The sequence below is a fragment of the Amphiura filiformis genome, unplaced genomic scaffold (assembly GCF_039555335.1).
Source record: "Amphiura filiformis unplaced genomic scaffold, Afil_fr2py scaffold_21, whole genome shotgun sequence".
NCBI lineage: Eukaryota > Metazoa > Echinodermata > Ophiuroidea > Amphilepidida > Amphiuridae > Amphiura > Amphiura filiformis.
Window position 1 is genome coordinate 2,298,766 of NW_027305485.1, and position 25,147 is coordinate 2,323,912.

The window sequence follows — 25,147 nt, forward strand, 5'->3', positions numbered from 1 at the left end:
TTGCAAGATTATTGAATATTTGACGAGGGATCTGTTCGATATAATTTGAGAAAAAGGAGATCCATTGATCAATGGACAATCGCCCGAAATCTGGACGGCCGAAAAAAACAACACCAAGATAATAAATAGAGAAGCTTCTTTATTCTTGGATCTCATCGATTCGGCCGGTTTAAAACAATTTGTAACTGTACCCACTCATATTAAAGGGAACACACTCGATCTTATTATCACCCGCTCTACAGACAATTTTGTATCCAATGTAAGTGCCACTAATTTCCTTCCTTCCGACCACGCAGCCGTCTTGTGCTCACTTGATATTGTTCGCCCTGAGACTACAAAAATGGAAATATGTATACGAAAACTTCGCGACATTGACTTGAATACTTTTCGCAATGATATTTTACAGTCATCTTTATATACTTCTCCTTCTCCTGATCTAGATAAGCTAATTGCTCAATATGAAAATGTGTTACTCAAACTCAAAGACAAACATGCTCCACTTATTACTCGCACGGTCAAATGTCGTCCAAATGCACCATGGTATAATGAGCAACTCTGTGACTTGAAACAAAAACTCCGTCGCCTTGAACGTCGCTGGCTCTCTTCTAAATTAGAAATTGACAAGCAATGCTTCAAAGAACTCAGCAATCAATACCATGAAATGATCAATCAAGCTAAACTTGATTACCATAAGATGCAGTTTGAAAACTGCAATTCAAAGCAACTGTTTCAACAAGTTGAGAAATTAAGCAAACCAAAAACATCTAAAGTTTTGCCATCAGAAATTCCTAATGACCCTCTCGTTGAAAGATTCTCCAGCTTTTTGCAGAAAAAATTCAACGTATTAAAGCTAATTTGGAAGAATCACCACCATCACATTTAAGTGTTCAAACAAGCTATTCTTGCACTTCGACACTTTCTGAATTAGCCATGGTGTCTGAGGAATCGGTAAAGGAAATCATCATGAAATCACCATCTTCTTCATGCACGCTGGATCCAATACCAACATAGCTCCTTAAAAAATATATAAATGAACTTGTTCCTATCATCACAAAAATCATCAACTTATCATTCCAGCAAGGTAAATTTCCTGATGTTTTAAAATCTGCACTCATCACACCACTCATCAAAAACCAAGCTTAGACTGTGAAACTCTGAAAAATTATCGTCCTGTGGCCAATCTCAAATTCCTCGCTAAAACTATTGAACGTGCATGTTCTTCACAAATACATAAGTATCTCACTTCACAACATCTTCGCGGTAAAATGCAGTCGGCCTATAGATCTGATCACAGTATTGAGACAGCGCTACTTCGTGTATATAATGACTTGTTGTTGGCAGTAGACAAAGGAAAGGAAGCTGTTTTAATACTTCTAGATTACTCTGCTGCATTTGACACTATCAACCATGATATTTTTATTGACCGCCTTACCCAGAGATATGGTATTACTGGATCTGTATTAAACTGGTTTTCATCATACTTCAACAACCGCTCACAATTTGTTTCAATCAATAACACTATTTCTAAAGCGCATGTGCCAAAGGAGGGTGTTCCACAAGGATCTGTGATTGGACCACTATCATTTACCATGTACACAGCCCCTCTGGAGGATGTTATTAATGCTCATGGCTTCAGTAAAATGATTTATGCCGATGACACTCAAATATATATTGTGCTCGATGAATGTGAACGTTCATATCTTCTTCCAAAGCTTGAAAGATGTATAAACGACATTAAAACCTGGTCAAACATGAACGATTTAAAACTAAATGAGGACAAAACGGAAGTAATCCATATCACATCTCGTTTTAGACACAATTCACCTTTACCACCTGTTCAAATTTGTGACTCATTTATCCAACCTGTAAATAATGCTCGCAATCTTGGTGTAATTGTCCAGAATGATCTGAGAATGGATTCTTTTGTTAATAACATTTGTCGCTCAGCATCTTTTGCTCTGTATAAAATTGGCCAGATCAGAAAATATCTTGATAAAAATTGTACTGAAATGCTTGTTCACGCTTTTATTACATGTCGCCTTGACCAATGCAATAGTCTTCTTTATGGTTTACCCGACTCACAGATCTCCAAACTCCAACGAATTCAAAACTCGGCTGCCAGATTAATTTCGCTTACTAAGAAACGTGATCACATTACTCCAATCCTTCATGATTTACATTGGCTACCTGTGAAATACCGCATTATATACAAAGTTCTCCTCCTCACTTATAAATGTATTAATGATCTTGCACCTGTCTATCTACAAGAACTCATACAGCATTACACGCCTCCACGTAGTCTTCGATCGTCAACACAATTTCGTCTAACTAGCTCATCATATTCTACTCAGTATGGTCATCGCTCATTTTCTATTGCTGCCTCTGAACTTTGGAACAGTTTACCATTACATGTGAAAAACTCTCAGACTGTTAATCAGTTTAAAACATCTCTGAAAACTTATTTATTTAAAATTGCATACTAATGTTTATTTGTTATGTTTTTTTCTATGTATAATTTGTTTAAGCGCTTAGGGACTTTGGTGTAAAGCGCTATATAAGCATGGTTTATTATTATTATTATTATTATTATTATTAAATAACTTAACAACCGAACTCAAATAGCGTTTGTATCAAACATTGCTGATGCTGACCAGCAGTGCAGTCGGGATAACTGCAAGTCGATCATGATAACTTTTTGATAGCAACATGGTATTGACGTCATAATGAGCCTCATTAAACAGCGCCGCCACTTTTTTCAATGGAATTTTACTGTGTAATTTACCGCAAAATAAGGATATTTTTTCTTTCTTTATTTTTGTAATAAATGAGGGTTCCAAGTTCCTGCAATTATGACTATTATTGATTAAAGGGTTAATAGTTTAGTGACAGTTAGGTTTGATACGTTTTCCATTTGCAGTAGCATTACAGTTTTTCAACATTTAACATTTTCACTTAACCTTTTAACATTTTCTGCGGTTATAATGGGTGCGCAAAGACATTTCAACGCGGGAGTACATGTAATATGTTGACAACTTTATCATAGTTCGTGATCTATGGCTTTATCATGAAATGATTATGTTTCAACGGTCAAAAATCAATTCGTTATCACAGCTTTGATACATACCTGGGATTTATGATAAATATTTCGACTACTCGACTGTTATCATGGCGGATTCAGAGTAAGTACGAGTATAAGCCTTTAGAAACACGATCGGTCAAATGAATAACTGTTTGAATATACATTTCAAAGAGGATTAGTTGTGTCTTATTCACTTGCGCATATTAGGCCTTAGTGTGCACAAACACGTATTTTGGTCGCGTTTGTTTGGCGTTTTGTTTGGTCAGCATTTTAATGGCTTACATAATTTGAGGAGGTCCGTAGCACGAAAGGTACACGTTATGGAAAAATGCTGAATTAAAAACACTGACCATGAGCATTTTGAATTCTCCGAATAGCCAATAATGTGGGAGGTGTGTGGGGGTGGGTGTGTACGAGGGGGTGAATGGGAGATGGTACGGGGTATATAAACATCTCAAAGAAGTAACTAACCCCCCTTAAATAATGGCCATTATTTAAAAACGGGCTATTGTATTACAAATCTGTAAAATGTGTTGGAAGCACAATTTATTTCTGCGCATTTTGACACCTCATTTGATGTAGTGAGGTCCAGATTTGAAAGTTGCACTTAAACAAAACAAAAACACTCAGATATCATTACACACATTGTCATTTTCAGTTTTAAACTCATGTGATTTAATGGTTTTTACATTTACAAATGTCTCTTGTAACTGTTGTTGTAATGTTCACTTCCATATCAGTTAATATCGGGTGTGGCTTCCTTCTGCCTGAATAACTGCCAAGCACCTCCGCCTCATACTGTTTACAAGACGTCTGATGCGTCCCTGGTCTACTGCCGCCCATTCCCGTCTCAGAATTTGTTCCAGTCCTATCAAAGTTGTTGTTGGCTTGGTCCTCTTGTCTACCCGGTACTTTAAATGTCCCCACAAATGCTCCAACGGGTTCAAGTCTGGAGATTTGGCAGGCCATAACATACGATTGATCCAGAAACTGGTTTGTTATCCTAGCCCTATGTGGAGTTGCATTATTGTCCATCAAGATGAAGTCTCTTGTAACCTTGGCATGTTAAAAAGGTGAGATGTTACGAGGATGACCAGCCTAAACTGATCTAACTTAACCGTTGAAATGACAACTTGGCGGGGCATTTAAAAATGTGTTAACAACTAGGGATTAAGTGAATATTGACCAAAGATAAGAATAATGACAATAAATTGATATTGATTTTCCCGACATTTTGACCCCCAAATGCATGAAACAAAACGAACATTCCCATGAGAGCCGAGCAGATTTCCTTCCATTATACTGAATAGGCTTCATATCAATAGAATTTACTGCAACTTTCAAATCTTGGGTTACATTGATTTAAATGTATGCCGCGGCGTCAATCTTTAGACAATTGCTACAAAATGAGGTGTCAAAATACGCAGAAATAAATTCTGCTTCCAACGCATTTTACAGATTTGTAATATAATCGCCCATTTTTGAATAATGGCCATTGCCTAATTTCACATTTGGAAACCATTTAATTCTGCCCCATATGCCTTTGTATATAAATATGACTGTTATGAGATTGGAAATGCGCATTTGTTTTTACTGGAAATACAGAAAATATATGCTGGTGCCAAAATTTCATTTTTTGCGAACAATAATATTGAGATGAGGTAGTTTTTTGCTGAGTCAGCAATGTAACATATATTAAATTTTTTTTTTTCGCCGTCATCTTATTTCCTCAGGTTACCTGAAACGTTTGTCAAAGGATTTCACGATGAAGACTCCGTCCGAAAGATGCAATACAACCCTTTGGGGAATACGGGAATGAATGTATCAGTTATTGGTTGTGGTAAGTAGGTCAAAAATTACAACTCATATGACCACGTATTATGACTGGTTAATAGAGAGATTGCGATTTACAAACGTAGCATTGAACGTACGTGGAATCTATTCAAAATCCCGTCACATGAGAGTGGTTTTGAATAGATTCCACGTACGTTCAATACGTACGTTTGGAAATCGCAATGAGTAAGTTCGCAATTCGCACACGCCGTGATCGTACGCCAGTCTAACTATTCAAAATCACTCTCCTGTGTGACGCAGCGAGGTCTCTTATTTAGGCAGTATTGACGATTCTGCATGTACGAAATGAACGAGCGGACAACGTAGAAAATTAACACAAAATTGGTCCGTTTTATATTATATTAAAGACATTCGGGGATATTGATCACATGAAGGAAAGTATTTCCATCATTATTTTTCATTTTGTTTGTAAGAAATCATCATGATAAATATACCATATAGATGAATCATTATTCTTAAAACCTAACCTCCTAATGTATTTAGGCAGTAGCGTGGCAATGGGGAATTTTCAAGGATAAAATGGGTAAGTTGTCATTAAAATGATTAAAAATGGGATAAAAATGACAAATGGGGACGAGAATTTGGCTTTGCCCACCCACACACTATAAAAGGTTGGCTACGCTGCTCTATTTAGTATAAGTTTGGACAGTTCACTTGAAAAATATTTGATTTTAGGTTTTCTTCAACGTAGGTGGTGCACCTCTTGGTGGATGGTATGGTGATTTTCATGAGGAGAAAGCTGTACAATCAGTTCGTGATGCTCTCGTCAATGGTATCAACTATATAGACACGGCACCATGGTATGGAATGGGGAAATCCGAAACGAGAATTGGGCGAGTATGTTTCATGTTCAATTTCCAGAATCATACACGATAATGTATCCCTACATAATAAATCATCGAACATTTACCTGGTATTCTTATTGTCAATATCAAACTAGCTATATGTTAAACAAAGTAATAAATGCAAATCACGAAGGGTGTGAAAACAACCTCTACTTCTGTAACTAAACTTAGTTATACAACTAGTTTGTTAGCCTGTGTCTTCGGGCACGTGTGGTGCAGCGGTAGAATATATTTTAACGACTCAAAATATTCAGAGCGTGTGTTCGAGTCCCGGAGTGACCGTGTGTTCTGTGTCCTGAGCAAGGTACTTCATCTCAATTTGCTCATCTACACCCAAGTGTATAAATGGGTACCGGCTCATAAAGATAAACAGACTCGTTTTACGGAGGCCTAGCGACCCACCCGCTCCGCATACTCAGAGCAACATTACAAGGCATAGTTTGGCCCAATGGCTACCGCCACACAATTTACCTTTCTCAATATCAATTTGTAAGCGCTCTTTAGCAAAAGTCATAGTTCATCGAATTTACAACCGTATGACAAAACGGGCGAAAATAGTAGCCTTTTGCACAAGATTTGCAATTTAACGAGAATTAACCATTGCTCATTCTAGTGACGCTAGTATATATTTCTTTTTCATCAAATGACATAAAATTTGAAAAAATGTAAGGAACACTTGAGGTTTTGACTTTTAAAACCTACACTTTGGTCAAAAAATGTGCTTGGACAGGTAGTTTTCTACAGATTTACCACATTCGCCTTATTATAACATTGAATTGCGTTATCTGTTCACCTAATGGCGAAAAGTGTTTTTAAGAGTAAGTGTTAACTTCCGTTTGATCTAAAAATCTGATTGGATGAAGGGACCACTTGAGCTTTCGACAAACACCAATCACAGAGGCCCATTTTTCATCTAGAAGCTCCACAGCTCTTACGATACTATGCACTCAACCGTGTAGTGTAATCAAAGACTGTGTGGAGACAAATTCACTGTTTGCTTGGAAGCTCTTGGACGAAAATATGTGCTCAGGTGTATTGAGGTGAATCGTTTTTGTATAGAAACCGTTCCATATGGTGCGCTTCCCTTCATTTATACTACCAATAGGACATCCCATCAGTAACTTCATATATGCTTTGTGTTGCTGTTTTACGGAGATCATTTTAGTCGTATACAGGGTGTCCCAGAAAAAATTACCAAGTGATTAAAATCACAAAATTTAAAATGTAACGCTTTGCCTATTTTCATGATTTTATTGTGCATTACATGCCAAAATTTTATTTGATTCGGTTGACTGGTTGCGAAGAAATTAAGGATTACATAATGCGCGCATCAATGCAGTTTATTCCAAGTTTGATCAACAGGCACTTTTTTCATACTCGCTCACTGCTTTCTAAAGTTTGTGTATCTCATTAAATTTAGTCCACATCTATTTTATATTCCGACGGTGTTATGTTATTCATGCTTTCACTGAAGATAAATAACAGTTTGTCCGAGAAAACTTTGATTTTTGCAATTGGAAGCTCAACTTTAATTCTTTAGGTTGTGCAAATATGTTATATTTTAACTTTCCAAAGAACATTTGCGCCAAGAATGATAATGATCATGTGCTTACGGCTTTACGTGTGATTTTTGATACCATGCAACATTAATGTTGAAGTTTTAAAAGATTTAAACTTTGCACTACAATTTCTTGGAAATATTCCAAAACATTAATGTGTGTGAGAAATTAATTAAGCAAGCTGGAATTCTTTATGCAATAATATTCTTTATGCAACATTTATATCAACAATAACGAAAAAAAGATATTTACATGCCAGTTTTCATTTTCAATATCGTACAGATTTTCAAATTTGAACAAAACTTAATTAAATGGTTGGCAAGAAACAGATTGTTTAAAAAGAACGAAAAGGATTTCACCGAACCAAATATGAAGCCCATTGACAGTGCTAACCACTGGTGCACATTAATTGCGTTGAACGATCTTTCTTTCAAACTTGGAATGAAGTGAATTGACGTATGCGTTATGTAATCGCTCATTTCTTCGCAATCAGTCAACCGATCCCAGTAAAATTACTACACGCTGATTTTTAGATATTTGGATTTTGATGTCTATTTCTCGACTTACGTCTAAATTCATTCGCCCGGTATTTTTTCTGGGACACCCTGTACATATGTATATTATATTTTTGTGTACCTTTATGAAGGCAATCAAAGACGTTCCCCGTCAAGCGTTCTACATCGCCACAAAAGTGGGTAGATACAAGCCAAATATTGAAGAGATGTTTGATTTTTCCGCGGAGAAGACCCTTCAAAGTGTGGATGACAGTCTGCGCTATTTAGGGCTAGACTACGTGGATATTATTCAGGTAAAGCTGTTTTCTTATTACGGACGGGACATTATTATGTAGACAACTCGGTAGGTTCGAGGCCCGGGTCCGAGAGGCCAAAAATTATATCAGCGTCAGGAAACATTGAAATACTATTATACTATGCATTGATACACATGTTCATACTTTCCATCTCAGAAATATAGACAAATTAATGTGAGATGCCCCAGCACATACCATTGTTACTGACATTCCAAGCGGCTGCGTAAGTGTTATATTATGTCAATATTATAAACTTTTTCCTTTGCATTCAAGGCTCTTTTGGACACTTCCATATATGACCACTTTACTGTGTCGATCACAGATCTCTCTATCCAGAATCATGTCATCATATTTATACGCACGCTGCCTGCAAAGCTCTGCAAATATCCTTGCCATCAATGCCAGAGAAAACAGCCAAGAAAGTATCAATATTGCTCGGCATTTTTTGCCGAACAAAGACTGATTCTCACGCTAATCATCTAATAGGCTCTGAACAGTAAATTTGACACTCTTTACTATTTATGTATGTTTCTTCTTCATCATAATAATATAATAATATATAATAATTTTGATATTCATAGGCCTGCTAGGATCGAAAGCTTAGACCATTAACCAAATTTGAATTATTATTTCAATATACAGGTGCATGATATAGAGTATGCCAAGAGTCCTGATATTATTCTAAACGAAACACTGCCAGCACTGGAAAAAGTGAGACAAGCTGGAAAAGCTCGGTTTATTGGGATCACGGGATATCCCCTGAATTCTTACAGGTACTTGGAGAAATTTATCTTTATGCTGGTTTCATAGTGTCATGCCGCTGCCACCTTTTATATGTATCAAAGCACTTTACATTTATTCCGCTGTCGTAAGAATATGCCCGGGAGAATATGTCAGCTGTCATAAAATGCCCAAGGCGTGCTCATATCTTTGCGCGCGTTCAATGTAGGGTTTGAACAGTCACGTGACACATAATTCTCATTCGCAAAAGTCGCCTTATAGAGCCATATTGGGGCACGGTGCACAGCGGTACGGGCTCTAGCTCGCAATCGGAGGGTTGTAAATTCGAGACCCGGCGCGCCGGTGCTATCGTGTTATGCACTTGGGTAATGCGCTTTACCTCACTTGCCTCTCTCTACCCAGGAGTGAAATGGGGAGCTGTTAGGAATATTGTCCATTAATCGCTGTCCAATGGTATAGCATGTCTTGGGTATTGTTTGGCAGCTGACATATTCTAACAACAGCGGAATAAATGTAAACAAAAGCGCTTTGATACACGTGAAAGGCGTTAAACAGTTGACTTCGGGTATATATATAAATGCGTGTATTATATAAATAATAATGTGTATGGCGCTGGCCATCTGGTCACGTGCGTATTTATAAAAGCGCATTTGTTAAAGAAATGTCAACATTTATAAAACTTTTATTTATATTAGTTTTGTTGGTGAATATCTAAAAAAAAAAAAAAGTGCATGCTAATTGCACTAACTATGCGACTGCACGATGTGTATGTCACTTGTTTGCTTCGTTTAATTACCTTTTCAGGGAGATCATTGAAAGAAGCACAGTTAAGATAGATACTATCCTGTCATATGCTCACCTGACGATGCATGATACCACTCTACTTGACTATTTATCGTACTTCAAAGTAAGTTTATTTTAGTGTGTTACCGCATTTTTTTGTTCAGAAAAATGTTTTTTTTTTTTGGAAATATTTTGATTATTGAGTTTTTAATAAATTGCATATAAAACAACGGTAAAATTGGATAAATCGAAATAATTGTTAACCTCAATTGCTTCAATTTATTGATGGATTAGGCCTATTTGTTTTCACCTACATCACGATATCTATTTTTTCCGAAATATCGGAATTCCAAAACTGAGTTGTTGATAGCACTCGGCCTATCCGAAATTAGTGAGAGAGACGAAGCCTGCATTACTTAGGCAAAATCAAATGATGCAAAATCCTTTCAATTGACACGTAACACCATATCTAACTTCAGCACATTTCTTTCACTCGATATACAAACCATTTAGGAGAAAGAAATTGGTGTTATCAATGCGTCACCATTTGCGTTGGGATTCCTGACCCCGCACGGCCCACAACCATGGTTAACCAAGCTAACAGCAGCTAAACCACACATCAAGGAGAATTGTAGGAAAGCTGTCGAATACTGTCAAACCAAAGGAGTCGACATTACTAGATTAGCGCTACACTACACACTGTCCCACAATGCAGTGCCGATTACAGTTATTGGCACGACGAGCCCTGACGAGATGAAGACCAACATCGGGAGCGCTTGTGGTTCTTTGACACCTGTCGAATCTGAAACATTGGAAGATGTACTTGAAAAGTAAGGAATAATACCCTCGTCATATCCATTAGCGATTACATACTTCCACCTGCTTTATTTTATATTTTTCTCCATATAGGAGTTACAAGTTTTCTGATGTCAGATTTGAATTTTACACAAAAAAGTACACAGGATACATACTTTTCCAAGTTATAGGGGTTCCCTTTATACATTTATGGACCTCCAAACATGGCCTTTCGCGTCGCGACATATTTTGTACGCTGACCCCCTAAATTTCAAATTGCTGCCACGGGAAAACGAAATGGGGTATGAAGCTCAAATTTTCATAATTTTACTTTCTCATCAATATATACCACCACACAGACAACGAAATAAATGAAGAGGTGCTGCGGTGCACATCCCTGGGGTTGACATGGATTGTCTAGGCTGATGCGAACGAAGGCTTAAACATGATTTAAATACTGACCCTAAAACCCGGAACTAAAACACCAATGACATTTTGAACCTTTCTTTCCTTTCAGATTCATGTGTCCACTGAATATCGAAAATTAGGCTGATGAGAACGAAGGCCTATACATGATTTTAAATCTGGCCCTAAAACCTGGGACTAAAACACCAATGACATTTTGAACCTTTCGTTCCTTTCAGATTAATGCGTCCACTGAATAACGACAATTGGGCTGCTGAGAACCAAGACCTACAATCATTCACATAATGAGCTAATCAATGGAAACCTTCGCAATCAACAAAATAATGGTCAATGTGAAGTTGGAAACAGATTGATCAACAATAAGCACCAATAAAGTCTGGTCCGGTGGCGGCGGAAGCATTAAAATATACGGGAGGGGGCGTATTTTATCCAGCTTTAAACTCCCATTCAATGATCCCATGCGAAAGTGTAAAAAAATGTTTATAAATTGCTTTAAAGTGAAGGATAAGTCATTCAAATCGTCATTTGGTATTTCTTAAATGACAAATTTAAAAAGTTGTGGTAAAAGGCCATTTTACATTATTTCATATATATTTCTTTGAAATGACATTTTAAGCAAACAAATAAACAAACAAACAAACAGCAACAATGTGTCTGTTCAAACTTTTAATGGGCAATGATGTACCATATTTGTTATAGTGCATTTCGTTGGTTGTAACACCTGTAGTGCCTATCAGAGTTACAGAAGTATTTAAAAATTCCCTCTAAAGAGGGATGTGCAATTACAAGGATGATTAACAATGAGAAGCATCATATTTCGTTTGGTCAAAATAATTTCGTGTATTTAAATATTCGAAAATTTCTGAATGGTACATTTTGATGACCATATTTAAAGTGAGTACAAAAAAGATTTTGATATTTTGAGAAAATATCTCAAAACGTTTTTATGTTGAAATCGATGACCAGCACGCAGTGTTAAACGTTGGGGTTCAAGGGCCCTGAGACGAAAAAGGGCCAGAGGGCGTCTATTGAACTGATATAACTTAAATTTTGAAACAAAAAATGAAACTCAAGGGAAAATATACCTGAATGTGAAAGATACAGGATTTGAGAGAGAGCAACCTTTGCAGGAACATTAAGCCCAATCGCCATTCTAACTTCCGGTTTTTGAGAGCAGTTTTGGGACACTTTGACCTCTGACATATCGGGAAAATTTACGTAATTATTATTAATTTTCTTATTATTGTCACAATTTTGATCATTAAAAATACCATTAATTAATTTATACAACACTAATATTTTTTATATTTGTTTTAAATATTGTAAAACATTTTTGATTATATTTTGTACGTACAAAAACCCAATATTTCTGAATTTTCTGAAAGGTCAAAGGACAAAGTGTCCTAAAACTGCAAAAACTGTCCTACAATGCATTGCAAACTTCCAATGCCGATTGTATTACATGTCAATTACCTGATGAAGCACTCATGAAACTTTTTTTGTCTTGATTCAACATGTTCAAAAAGCATTATGCAGCAGGCTGCAACATTTTTATCAATTAATTTAAACATTTAAAATTGGGACATTTTATTTATCTTTTGGTTTGTGGACACACAACTTTGTGCCTAAATTAGTCCTTGATATGCGCGCATGTGTGTGGATCGGGTCGTGTTTAATATCGACATTGCATGACCTATTGCATGACCTATTCCATCCATTGCTCATTAGAATAACGCCAAAATAATTGTAACTTCGACCCTTTAATAGTTGCTTTTTACAAAGCGTTTTACAATAAATATACTGACACACGGAGCCGTACTTAAAGGGGCATTTCATGATCTATAGCCTCAGTCCCACCGGGAAAACCGGTAATTTCTGTGTGCCCAAAATATATCTTGCAGATGAATTAGCTTATGCATAGCTTAGAAACGCAAAATTGGATTCAATGCGAAGAATGAAAAAAAAACTGCACAAAAGTAACACGGCCGTTATATAAATACGCCTATAGCTTCAGAACTATTAATGGTATTCACATATTTCACAGTGTTTTGACATAGAACGAAGGATGGTGTATATACGCTCATGTGAAATTTGATCCCACATTTTTTGTTCAATGTCGTTCAATATTAATAACGCAGTAGTGCTTTTAAAGAAAAATACCCGAATTTAAAAGATGCAGTTTACAGCGATCAATGGTTATCATGCAAGCATTGTAGCACGTAAAGCCCACCATTATCTTCGCGCTGACTTCAAATCAATACAAATAGCGGCAACTTTTAAATTTGGGTATTTTTCTTTCAAAACACTGCTGTGTTTTTAATATTGAAAGAAACTGGACAAATGGAATATCAAAATGCGCGTTAATGCACCATCCTTCGTTCTATATCAAAATATTGTGAATACAATTAACAGCTCTGAAGCTATAGGCGTATTTATAATGGCTGCGTTACTTTTTGTGCAGTCTTCAGGACTTTTCAGGTACATATCTACTCAAACATACCATAAAAAGAAAGAATGCTAGAATAACAAAATGTTCCGTTAAATGTTTAACTACCCATTATGCAGTCATGTCTACAGCAGAATTCACCACGACCTTTGCAGGACGTAAATATGTTAAACCCCATACCTCATTGAAAACAGCTTAACTATGTTAAATCAGGGATGTGTCTCATATCCATGGTTAAATCCACAAGCACATGTTTCTGATTTATGTGCATTATTGCAATGGGCTGTGGTGAAATATGTATCATGATTTCAGTTGGATGCACCATTACAAAGCAAACGCACAGTACAATACTGTGCGTGGCCTTTGTTTCCCAAATAAGAACAACTTGAGTATGCATATTGTTAACCAGGCTTGTTGATGGTACAACTCATGTCAAACTTGTCAGAGAAATTGTGATTGTATCACACAAGTAAATGAGAAACATGTGGTTTTAGACTTAACACGGTTTGGAAATAAGTTTTTCATTTCTTAGCTCTCTATCGGGCAGTCAGAACTCCATATTTGGGAGGGCTCGACAACAATCTTCCCAAAATCGCATTTTAATAATATTTAGATGACCATAGAGAGCTATAGAGGGAAAGAATTTAAGTTTATTTTCAGCTTCTATGGCGAAAATTGATCAAACCGATCACCCGACGGTGCCCCGTCGAAGTTGGGGCTATCATAGTCCGAATAATCTGACCCAGAACAAAATATTAATTTCTGACATGATCGTGTTCTGGGTCTGAACTGTTTTCATTCGAAATCTTGATGGCAAATACATGTAGGGCTATTAGTCAGCTGTTGAGCACAATTTGCCATTGAAATTACACGTCCGACTGCTATGAAATTTTGGAATTCTCTCTTCGGAAAAATAGCTCGACAACAGCTTTCCCGTGACATTTTTTACTTCAAATTGTAGTATGTTAAGGATGAATATTATAATTCACATGTGAGCTTCTATGGCTAATGGTGAAGGGTTTTCCCACCAGCTCACTAACTAGTCTATTGTCTATACGTACAGTACAGTGAGTGAGCTAGAGGTCAATCATCAATTGGAGCGCTGTGTGTGCACTGAATAGGAAAAACGGACAGTAACTGTATAATGCTTAATTCGTTCCTACTTTGTACATGCAGCTATAAGCTTCACTACTCCTAGCAATATTCACGCTTTTGTCAGTTGACAGCTTTATTATTAAATTGGATAGATAATCAGCTTCAACAGTCAAAGGTCACTCCGTTATCACAGGTTTGAAACATGCTTGGGATTCACTGAATATAAATATTTTGACTACTCGACGGTTTAATCATGGCGAATTCAGAGTAAGTATATGAATTTAGAAACACGATCGGTCAAATGAATAACTGTTTGAAATAAACATACTTTCAAGGAGGATCAGTTGTGTCTAATTGGTTGTCGATTCACTTGCGCATATTAGGCCTTAGTGTGCACAAACGCGTATTATGGTCGGGGTTTGTATGGTAATGCAGCATTTTTAATGGCTTATAGAATTCAAGGAGGCCCGTAGCACGGAGCGTGCACGTTAGGGAAAAATGCTGATCAAGAACACCGACCATTCTCCGAATGATGAGTAAGTTGTTGGGGGTGTTTGCTATGTAAGTTAACTTGATACCATATCTACTACATAATGTGCTTTAGTTTGATCAGTTCGTAATCGGCGGGAGTTGTTAGGCTATATAGTACCACTACGCCGAAAAGTAGACCCACGTTAAGAGTGATATAGTTGGCCTATCTGATCGATTTTGTGCGCGTTAAATAAAGTAGATTGAGTATAGGATTTTGAATAAATAATTTGTGATACTTCTGGTGAGATGTCACAAGACAACTCGAGAAATAAAATATATTGCTCATTAATCCGCGATGTTATAAGGCCCGCCAATTACGAGCTGATCAAACTATAATGTTCACTTATATTGCCACATCTCACATTTGGAAACCACCTAATTCTGCCCTCATACGCCTTTGTATGTAAATATGGCTGTTTCACTGGTGTTGGAAATGCGCCTTTTATTATGTTTTTACTGGAAATGCGGAAAATTAATGCTGGTACCAAAATTTCATTTTTGCGAACAATAATATTGAGATGAGGCAGTTTTTTTCGCTGAGTCCACAATGTAACAGACTATAGTTTGATCAGCACGTAATCGGCGGGAATTGTTAGGCTTTTACCACTACGCCGAAAAGTAGACCCACGTTAAGCATATGTTAAAGAGTGATATAGTTGAACTGTCTGGTTTAATTGTGTGCTTTAAATAAAGTAAATAAAATATAAGACTCGAATTAATAATTCGTGATTCTTCTGGCGAAATGTCACAAGACAAGTCTCGAAATAAAAATATATTGATATTAATTCGCGATGTTATAAGGCCCGCCGATTACGAGCTGATCAAACTATACTGTAGTTTTTTTCGCCGTCATCATATTTCCTCAGGTTACCTGAAACGTTTGTCAAAGGATTTCACGATGAAGATTCCGTCCGAAAGATGCAATACAACCCTTTGAGGAATACGGGAATGAATGTATCCGTTATTGGTTGTGGTAAGTAGGTCAAATATTATTACAACTGACCACATAAACCGGATTATACGTAGGCCTACCCAGATAATTACCCAGATAATTTTAAAGATTGCATTCTCTTATGCGTTACAATAGAATGATGAGTGAGGTCGCAAGTCTCACACGCAGTGATCGGACGCCCGTCTAACTATTCAAAATCACTCTCCTGTGACGCAGAGAGGTCGCTTATTTAGGCAGTATTGACGATTCTGCATGTACGAAATGAACGAGCGGACAACGTAGAAAATGCACACAAAATTGGTCGGTTTTTCATTATATTAAAGTCGTTCGGGGATATTGATCACATGAAGGAAAGTATTTCCATTAATATTTTTCATTTTGTTTGTAAGAAATCATCATGATAAATACCGTAAACGCTCGCCTAATCATGCTAATGGCGCACATGGGCTCCTTTGCCTTGGGGTAAATTTCTTGTACAAATAGAGAGCCCCCTCCTCTGAAAATCCCAACAAGTATTGTCATTAAAATGACTAAAAATGGGATAAAAATGACAAATGGGGACGTGAAGTTGGCTTTGCCCACCCACACACTATAAAAGGTTGGCTATGCTGCTCTATTTAGCATAAGTTTGGACAGTTCACTTGAAAAATATTTGATGTTAGGTTTTCTTCAACGTAGGTGGTGCACCTCTTGGTGGATGGTATGGTGATTTTCATGAGGAGAAAGCTGTACAATCAGTTCGTGATGCTCTCGTCAATGGTATCAACTATATAGACACGGCACCATGGTATGGAATGGGGAAATCCGAAACGAGAATTGGGCGAGTATGTTTCATGATTAATTTCCAGAATCATACACGATAATGTATACCTACATAATAAACCTTCTAGCATTTACCTAGTATTCTTTTTCTCAATATCAAACTAGCCATATGTTAAACAAAGTAATAAATGCAAATCTTGAAGGGTGTGAAAACAGCCTCTACTTCTGTAGCTAAACTTAGTTATACAACTAGTTTGTTAGCCTGTGTCTTCGGGCACGTGTGGTGCAGCGGTAGTATTTAAGGACTCAAAATATTCAGAGCGTGTGTTTGAGTGACCGTGTGCTGTGTCTTGAGCAAGGTACTTAATCTCAATTTGTTCATCTACACTCAAGTGTATAAATGGGTACCTGCTCGTGAAGATAAACGGACTCGTTTTACGGAGGTCTAGCGACCCACCCACCCCGCATGCTCAGAGCAACATTACAAGGCAAAGGTTGGCCCAATGGCCACCGCCACACAGTTTACCTTTCTCAATACAAACTTCATATCAATTTGTAAGCGCTCTATAGTAAAGTCATAGTTCATTGAATTTACAACCGTATGACAAAACAGGCGAAAATAGTAACTTTTTGCACAAGACTTGCAATTTAAAGAGAATTGCGCCATTGCTCATTCTAGTGACGCTAGTATATGGACAATATCAGTGTGTTTTTTCATCTAATGACATAAAATTTGAAAAAAAAATGTAAGGAACACTTGAGGTTTTGACTTTTAAAACCTACATTTTGGTCAAAAAATGTGCTTGAATAGGTAGTTTTCTACAGATTTACCACACTCGCCTTGCTATAACATTGAATTGCGTTATCTGTTGACCTAATGACGAAAAGTATTTTTAGGGGTAAGTGTTAACTTTCGTTTGATCTAAAAAATCTGATTGGATGAAGGGAACACTTGAGGTTTCGACAAACACCAATCACAGAGGCCAATTTTCAGCTAGAAGCTCCACAGCTCTTACGATGCTATGCACTCAACCGTGTAGTGTAATCAAAGACTGTTTGAAGACAAATTCACTGCTTGCTTGGAAGCTCTTGGACGAAAATGTGTGCTCAGGTGTATCGAGCAACTGTGCGTAGATGGTTTATAAGAGAATCGTTTTGTATAGAAACCTTTCCATATGGTGCTCTTCCTTCATTTTTACAGGAGACATACTACCAATAGGATATCCCATCAGTAACTTCATATATCATGTACCGTAAAACCCCGTCTACAAGCATATATAGTGTTTTTGATGAAAGTTAAATTAATACGATACATGCGTAAATATGTCAATACAATAGAGTGGTCTTACAATAATACTTGTTTGTATGTGCTTGGATCTATAATTTATTTGCTCTAATTCCATAATGGCGCCTGGATTAATTTAGCTTTTATTAGAAGCACTCTATTATGCTTGTAGACGAGGTTTTACGGTATATGCTTTGTGTTGCTGTTTTATGGAGATTATTTTAGTCTTATACATAATATACATTATTTTTTGTACCTTTATGAAGGCGATCAAACACGTTCCCCGACAAGCGTACTACATCGCCACCAAAGTGGGTAGATACAAGCCAAATGTTGAAGAGATGTTTGATTTTTCCGCGGAGAAGACCCTTCAAAGTGTAGATGACAGTCTGCGCTATCTAGGGCTAGACTACGTAGATATTATTCAGGTAAAGCTGTTTTCTTATTGTAGACGTACCTGGGGCTAAATATAGTCAACTCGATAGGCCCGAGGCCGGCACTCTAAAGTAAAGTTTGTCGTTGGCTTAGGAGATTGCAGCCCAAAGTTGGGTAATGTTTTGCCCAATGGTGTGTAATGTAACGAGACTGCTGTGCAGCAAAATTGCATATGGTCATGTTTTTTAAACTGGGACCCTAAAAAAGGTGGTGCTGTCACATTTTGCTAAATCATTTTGTCTTCTTATTCCTATATTTTTGCTAAAATTCATCATGAACAAATGGTTTTGGTCTTATTTTGAAGATAAATTATTAATCTAATGAATTAATAACAAATATAATTAAACAAATGTATTAATTAATTACAACAGCTTAATTAAGTTAATTAGTCAGGGGTGGTGCCGGAAGTGGAGGAGCCGGAAGCGGAGGAGCTCTGTGTAATTCCAATGGGAAGTTGGTGTTCATTAATAAAATTTATGCACTTTGTTGCCTAGTAGAAGTGAAAATGCATTTGCATAATGTTAATCTTATTTTTAACTTTCTATAACTATAATTGCCTAGTTAATCTTAATAAACTTAGTAATTACGGATTTATAAGCTTTTAATTAATGCAGTGGAATGTGGGTCATGCAATAGAATGGGCTTTAAATTTTGCATGCATATGAAATAAATTTCAATATTGTTTTATATTTGAAATATAAAATAAATCTTCTCAAAGGAGATTATTACAGTCAAAGGATTTAATCTGATGACATATTGATCTCTGGTTATTGTTAAAAGTTTATTGATGTAGGCTATTTGTGCATGTATATGGTCGAATCCAACGAAAAGTGTACACGGCATGTTCAGGGCCATAACTTAAAAGTATTAATCAATTGGCATTCGTTTTTGTATTGTGTTTATTCGTCTTGATCATACGCTTCGCGCCATATATAATAAGACCCCTTCTGTGAAAAACTTAGACACAGAGACCCCAAAACATGCTATTTTTACCCATTTTTTTTTTTTTTTTCTTAAAGTATTTTTAAAAACATCTAAATCAGTTATGAAAAGAAGTCATTGGATTGAAACTAAATTGATTTCCTAAAAGGTGTGTATTCAAATATTGCCTGTTCAATTTTTCACATATTTGTACATAATTATGAATTTTTTGTGATATTTTTTTTGAGTGGTATTTTTTTACATTACCTACGAATACAAATTTTCATAGCACTAGATATCTCTTTAAAAAATGGAAATCACTAATAAATGCGCAATTGATACAAGCTTTAATATGTCCAATACTGAAATGCATTGCATTCGGACATCTTTATTATTGTGTTTAGCTGCCAGAAATTCTAAATGGCACAAAGGTAGGTTTGGTAAAAAATATGCATTACCTCCGAATACATGTTAAAAGCTGTGCCATTTCCACAAAGTGAGAGAATAGTAAACAATAATTAAGCAATAGGTGCAGGGTAATACACTCTTTATTTCTACCAAGTTTCAATAACCTGCGTTTAAATATTTCTGAGATGTCAACAATAAAAGCAAGTATTCGTAGGTAAATTTCGGTAACCGAATGTTACCTACGAATACACTTTGACATCATGACAGTATTGTGAAACACCGCCATTCATGCCAATGCCCATATTGGTACATAACGAAGGCCTGTATGTTTGCTATTAAATCATATGTCAATGAAAGTTGCGAATTCACATACATGCCCACCATGCAAAACTGAATACGGCTTAATTGGTGAAAAATATGTACTGAAATAGACGACGGTCTGCTCATTTGAAAGAAAAATCAGATTCAAAGAAGATTAGAAGGGATAAATACTTGGATTTGTCAACTGTCATGTGTGCTTCATTTTAAATGTTTACCGACCTTCTGGTTTCTTAGTAATTTGTGTCCAAATTGATTTATTCGAAGGTAACTTTTGACGTTTTCGCTAAGGTTACCTACGAATACCATGGAAAAAACGACTGTTCTCATTGTCTCATGATCTTGACAACACATTGATGGACCCTGGTATAAAGCTAATTGTAGTTGCCCTCAAACGAAAGGCCACAAGACGTAACTGACTCCAAGATGGACTTCACAAGTCTGCAATAACGGTTTTAAGCGATTTATGTGCAATTAAGCAAATTAAAGTCACTTTAGTGCCTTTGTTTCTTACCTCAATCCTCTTTCAACCGTTGTGAACCGACATTATTAATACATGATAAGGTCTAAAGTATCAATAAACGCACATAAAGAAAATAATACATTCAAAGTGCTTTATAAAATGAAGTTTTGATTGCGATATCCACCAAAAGTCTAATTCTTACCTACAAATACTGAAATGTTACTGACGAATACAGCATAATACATGTCATGTGTAATGAAGTGTCCCTATCGATGGAAATTAATTGTCAAAAACTTTAAGCGGTACCCCAGGACACTATTATTACCCATATACGGATTCATTCAACAATTATTTATTATGTAAAATTGCTGATTAACTACTTGTATATCAAAATGAAGTGGTCAAAATCTTGCTAAAAGCATCAAAAATGTTTGATCTAAGGTAATAGCATTTATTCATTTGGACGTACCATCTGAAAGGGATCTAAAACTACCATTTTATTAATTCATTACCATAATAGCAAAATTTAAACCTATAAACTCAATATAGATATTGTTAAATCGCTCATGTTACCTACGAATACCCGGGTTTCTTCACCTTTTCATTGTGTAAAGCGTTAGGTGTATGCGTATAATTCCTAATATTCTTGAAAACATATATCATACTCGTTCTTATACAATGTGTAAATTGATTCATACTCATTTGATAAATAAAATACAGACACTGATCTAAACTTCATTTTCAAAAATAAACTAGCATAAATTGACTATGATCATATTGATCGCGTTATAAAAATAAAAACAAATATTTTCTGGTTGAGTTAGCATTTTCCTGACACCCTGTGGTCTACATTACACGAAAAAAGCGTTAATGGGAATATTCCATTTGTTTTAGGTTGATTAGTATTGAGATAGTGAAAGCATCCTAGTGGTATTCGTAGGTAACATTGGGTATTGATATCACATTTACTATCACACGTCCTGGATTTATTTTTCAAGATTAGTAATGGCACTTTTGGTTCCTATAAGGCCAATATGTCATCAATCAATGGGCAAAAGGAAAAAAATTGTGGAGACATTTTTATTTCGGACTTTTATTTTTGGCCCGTGGACACTTTTGGTTGGATTCGACCATATGCCTACATGTACATGTACCTTTGTTACTAATTATTCACTGTATATTGATTTTTGGAACACCCTATATAGGAATTGGATATTTAAATTTGATATTATAGCAATTCTTTAAACTATATTGAATATATTTTCCAAATTTAATGGCACTTAGTGAAATTTTACATAAATTAACAAATTTAAAATACAACTTTTTTCACACCCTGTATAACACAATGGGCTTAACAAATATAGTGCAAACTATATATTTAATGAAAGGACTAACTGTGTACATTGCAAATATCAAGTTCATTTTCCAATTTAATATACTATGTAGAAATATTGAAGTGGTAAAGAAATTAAATTTTTCGGTATTTTTCAATGGAATCACCCTGTATATTTTTGGTACACCCTGTATATCCACTCAAACTTTACAGATTTGCAATCATGACAATATATGCTTTCTAAAAATGTATACTTTTACTAGTTTGGGTGAAAAGTTTTTGAAATATAATCAGAAATACAAAAAAGGAGTTCATTTTTGACAAATTGCAAGATGTGACACAATTGGGTCCCACCTCAAAAAACATGACCATATATAATTGTCTATTTTGTTCAACTTTGTGTTTATATTGTAAACGTTTCCGTCGTTGAATATTTTTTTCCGTCGTCAAATACTTTCAAAATATTGATTTTGATAACATCTTACAAAATTCTGAATTGCAAAATGTGTTTTAATTTTGCAATTCAATTAATACTTAAATTTGATGATATTCATCTACAGAGTTCCTATCCCTTTCTGTATAGTGGTCAATGCGTGAGGATTTGGTCACGCTTGCTGGTCTTGATATGTCGTGCCCATGGGTCACGTGCGTATTTATAAAAACGCATTTATAAATACCGAAGTACACTGATTATAGACTTTTCCCTTTGCATTCAATTGGCTCTTTTGGACACTTCCATGTGACCACTTTACTGTGTCAATCACAGACCCCTCTGTCCAGAATCAGGTCATCATTAACGCACGATGAAATATCCTCGCAATCAATGCCAGAGAAAACAGCCAAGACCGTATTGTTATTGCCCGGCTAAAGACTCATTCTCACGCTAATTATTTAATAGCTTTGAACAGTAAATTTGACACTCTTTGCGATTTTTGTATTTTTGCCTTCATCATAATAATATAATGGTATATAATAATTTTGGTAGGATTGATAGGATTGAAATCTCAGACATCAACCAAATTTGAATTATCATTTTAATACAGGTGCACGATATCGAGCATGCCAAGAGTCCTGATATCATATTAAACGAAACACTACCAGCACTGGAAGAAGTGAGACAAGCTGGAAAAGCTCGGTTTATTGGGATCACGGCATATCCCTTGAACGCTTACAGGTACTTGGAGAAATTTATCTTTATGCTGGTTTCCACAGTGTCCTGTCGCTGCCGCTTGGTTAAAAAAAATGTTGGTATTTATATAGCTCCTTTCAAATGTGCACATGTATCAGACCGTGCTTTTACATGCTACGCACCTCGTCAATGGAACCGGCTACCGAAACATATCAGAAATGCAAACTCTCTTCTCATTTTCAAAAGACTCTTGAAATGCCATTTGTTTAATGTTGCCTATGGACTGTAATTTTATTTGGTTTAAGTGTTTATCAGCGCCTGTTAGTACAATTATTTGGTTTTAGGCGCTATATAAATTTCAGTTGTATTGTATTGTATTGTATCAAAGCGCTGCCATACAATGCCTAAGGCATGTTTATACCTTTGCGCGCGTTCAATGGACAATATTCGTAACAGCTCCCCATTTCATCCCTGAGTAGAAAGAGGCAAGTAAGGTAAAGCGCATTTTGTCCAAGAGCACAACACGATATTATGAGCATGGTATAAGTATGCCTTTTGCATTATTTGACAGCTGACATGTTCTAACAATAGCGGAATAAATGTAAAGCACGTTGATACACATGAAAGGCGCTTTATAAATGTCAACATTTATTTAACATTTATTTATATTAGTTTTGTGGGTAAATATTAAGAAAAAACACCAAAAGGCAATTTTCAACAAGATGTGGCCGATTTCATGCCTCCCTAAACTACATGATAATTACACTGTACGAATGTCACTTGTTTGATTCGTTTAATGTATTGTTTTCAGGGATATCATAGAAAGAAGCACAGTTAAGATAGATACTATCCTGTCATATGCGCACCTGACGATGCATGATACCACTCTTCTTGACTATTTATCGTACTTCAAGGTAAGCTGGTGTGTAACGGCTTTTTTGTTCAGAAAATATCCTTTTTTTGTAAATATTTGGGGATTATTGAGTTTTGAATACACCGTGTGCAGCACGTGTGGCCGAGTGGATAAGGCGCCCGACTCATACTCCATAGGTTGCGAGTTCGAACCCCACTTGTGCCAACGTGTTGTTACGGGTTACCATTAGAAATAAAACCTCAAAAAAGCGGTAAAAGTGGATTAATGGAAAGAATTGTTAACCTCAATTGTTTCAATTTATTGATGGAGTATTTGTTTTCACCTACAGCCTACAACTGAGTTGTTGATAGCACTCGGCCTATTCAAATAATGCAAAAATCCTTTCATCTGACTTCTAACACCATGTCTAACTTTTGTCAATTTCTTTCACTTTATAAATTATACAAACTTTTTAGGAGAAAGGAATTGGTGTTATCAACGCGTCACCATTCGCGATGGGATTTCTGACACCGCACGGCCCGCAACCATGGTTAACCACGCTAACAGCAGCTAAACCACACATCAAGGAGAATTGTAGGAAAGCTGTTGAATACTGTCAAACCAAAGGAGTCGACATTACTAAGTTAGCACTACACTACACACTTTCCCACAATGCAGTGCCGATTACAGTTATTGGCACGACGAGCCCTGACGAGATGAAGACCAACATTGGGAGCGCTTGTGGTTCTTTGACGGCTGTCGAATCTGAAACACTGCAATATGTACTTGAAAAGTAAGGATTAATGCCCTCTTTATTTCTTTCATACTTGCCCCGCTTTATTTTTAGTCTTAACAACGTTCAAAGTATTTTTTTTAAAGTAAAGGTATACTTTATCAAATTTAGGAACTTTTGAATCGGTCTGAAAAACACATAATGTACAAAGTCTGCTCATAGGACATAAATGTCGCATGCATAATTTTGGATGTCATTTTCTTCAGCATGTTCAAGGCTCATTTTTCTGTGTATAAATTTAGTTGCTTTCATATTTGTAACAGATCTTTTCACGCTTCTATTTCGTTATCAACACGATATTTCCTTGGCATATACAGTCAGCACAATAAATAAGAAAGTAGTTCATAAATAACCTTATATAATTGAAGACTGAATTAAAAAGACTAGTTTGCGTATGACATCATGTCAACCAGACCAAAAATGCTGTGCTGCGCATGGCAGCAGCCAATCACGTCGCGCCTTTGCCCTGAGTTCAGACAAACTAGTCTGTTTAATTCGGTCTTCAATTAGCCCTATAGCAAAAGTGAGGA

General features: G+C 36.2%; 2 protein-coding genes across 2 annotated transcripts; both read left to right on the forward strand.

Annotated features, from left to right (window-relative positions):
* The first annotated feature begins 4,090 nt into the window (after nt 1-4,090).
* Nucleotides 4,091-11,178, forward strand: LOC140143407 (uncharacterized). Its single transcript, XM_072165263.1, has 8 exons — nt 4,091-4,152; nt 4,813-4,919; nt 5,625-5,770; nt 7,984-8,145; nt 8,791-8,921; nt 9,694-9,796; nt 10,186-10,502; nt 11,112-11,178. The coding sequence occupies exons 1-8, from the start codon at nt 4,091-4,093 to the stop codon at nt 11,176-11,178; spliced, it is 1,095 nt and encodes a 364-aa protein (XP_072021364.1).
* A 3,411-nt stretch (nt 11,179-14,589) lies between these two features.
* Nucleotides 14,590-24,621, forward strand: LOC140143408 (uncharacterized). The gene is made up of 7 exons (XM_072165264.1): nt 14,590-14,701; nt 15,832-15,938; nt 16,596-16,741; nt 18,231-18,392; nt 22,886-23,016; nt 23,783-23,885; nt 24,301-24,621. Exons 1-7 carry the CDS (start codon nt 14,688-14,690, stop codon nt 24,619-24,621), a joined length of 984 nt encoding a protein of 327 aa, XP_072021365.1. The 5' UTR covers nt 14,590-14,687.
* Nucleotides 24,622-25,147: the final 526 nt, after the last annotated feature.

Coding starts and splice junctions, on each gene's coding strand:
- LOC140143407 (XM_072165263.1), top strand. CDS start 4,091: ATGTGGAGTTGCATTATTGTCCATCAAGATGAAGTCTCTTGTAACCTT. Junction 8,922..9,693: donor TATCCCCTGAATTCTTACAG/GTACTTGGAGAA, acceptor TTACCTTTTCAG/GGAGATCATTGAAAGAAGCA. Junction 9,797..10,185: donor ACTATTTATCGTACTTCAAA/GTAAGTTTATTT, acceptor CAAACCATTTAG/GAGAAAGAAATTGGTGTTAT.
- LOC140143408 (XM_072165264.1), top strand. Junction 23,017..23,782: donor TATCCCTTGAACGCTTACAG/GTACTTGGAGAA, acceptor TATTGTTTTCAG/GGATATCATAGAAAGAAGCA. Junction 23,886..24,300: donor ACTATTTATCGTACTTCAAG/GTAAGCTGGTGT, acceptor CAAACTTTTTAG/GAGAAAGGAATTGGTGTTAT.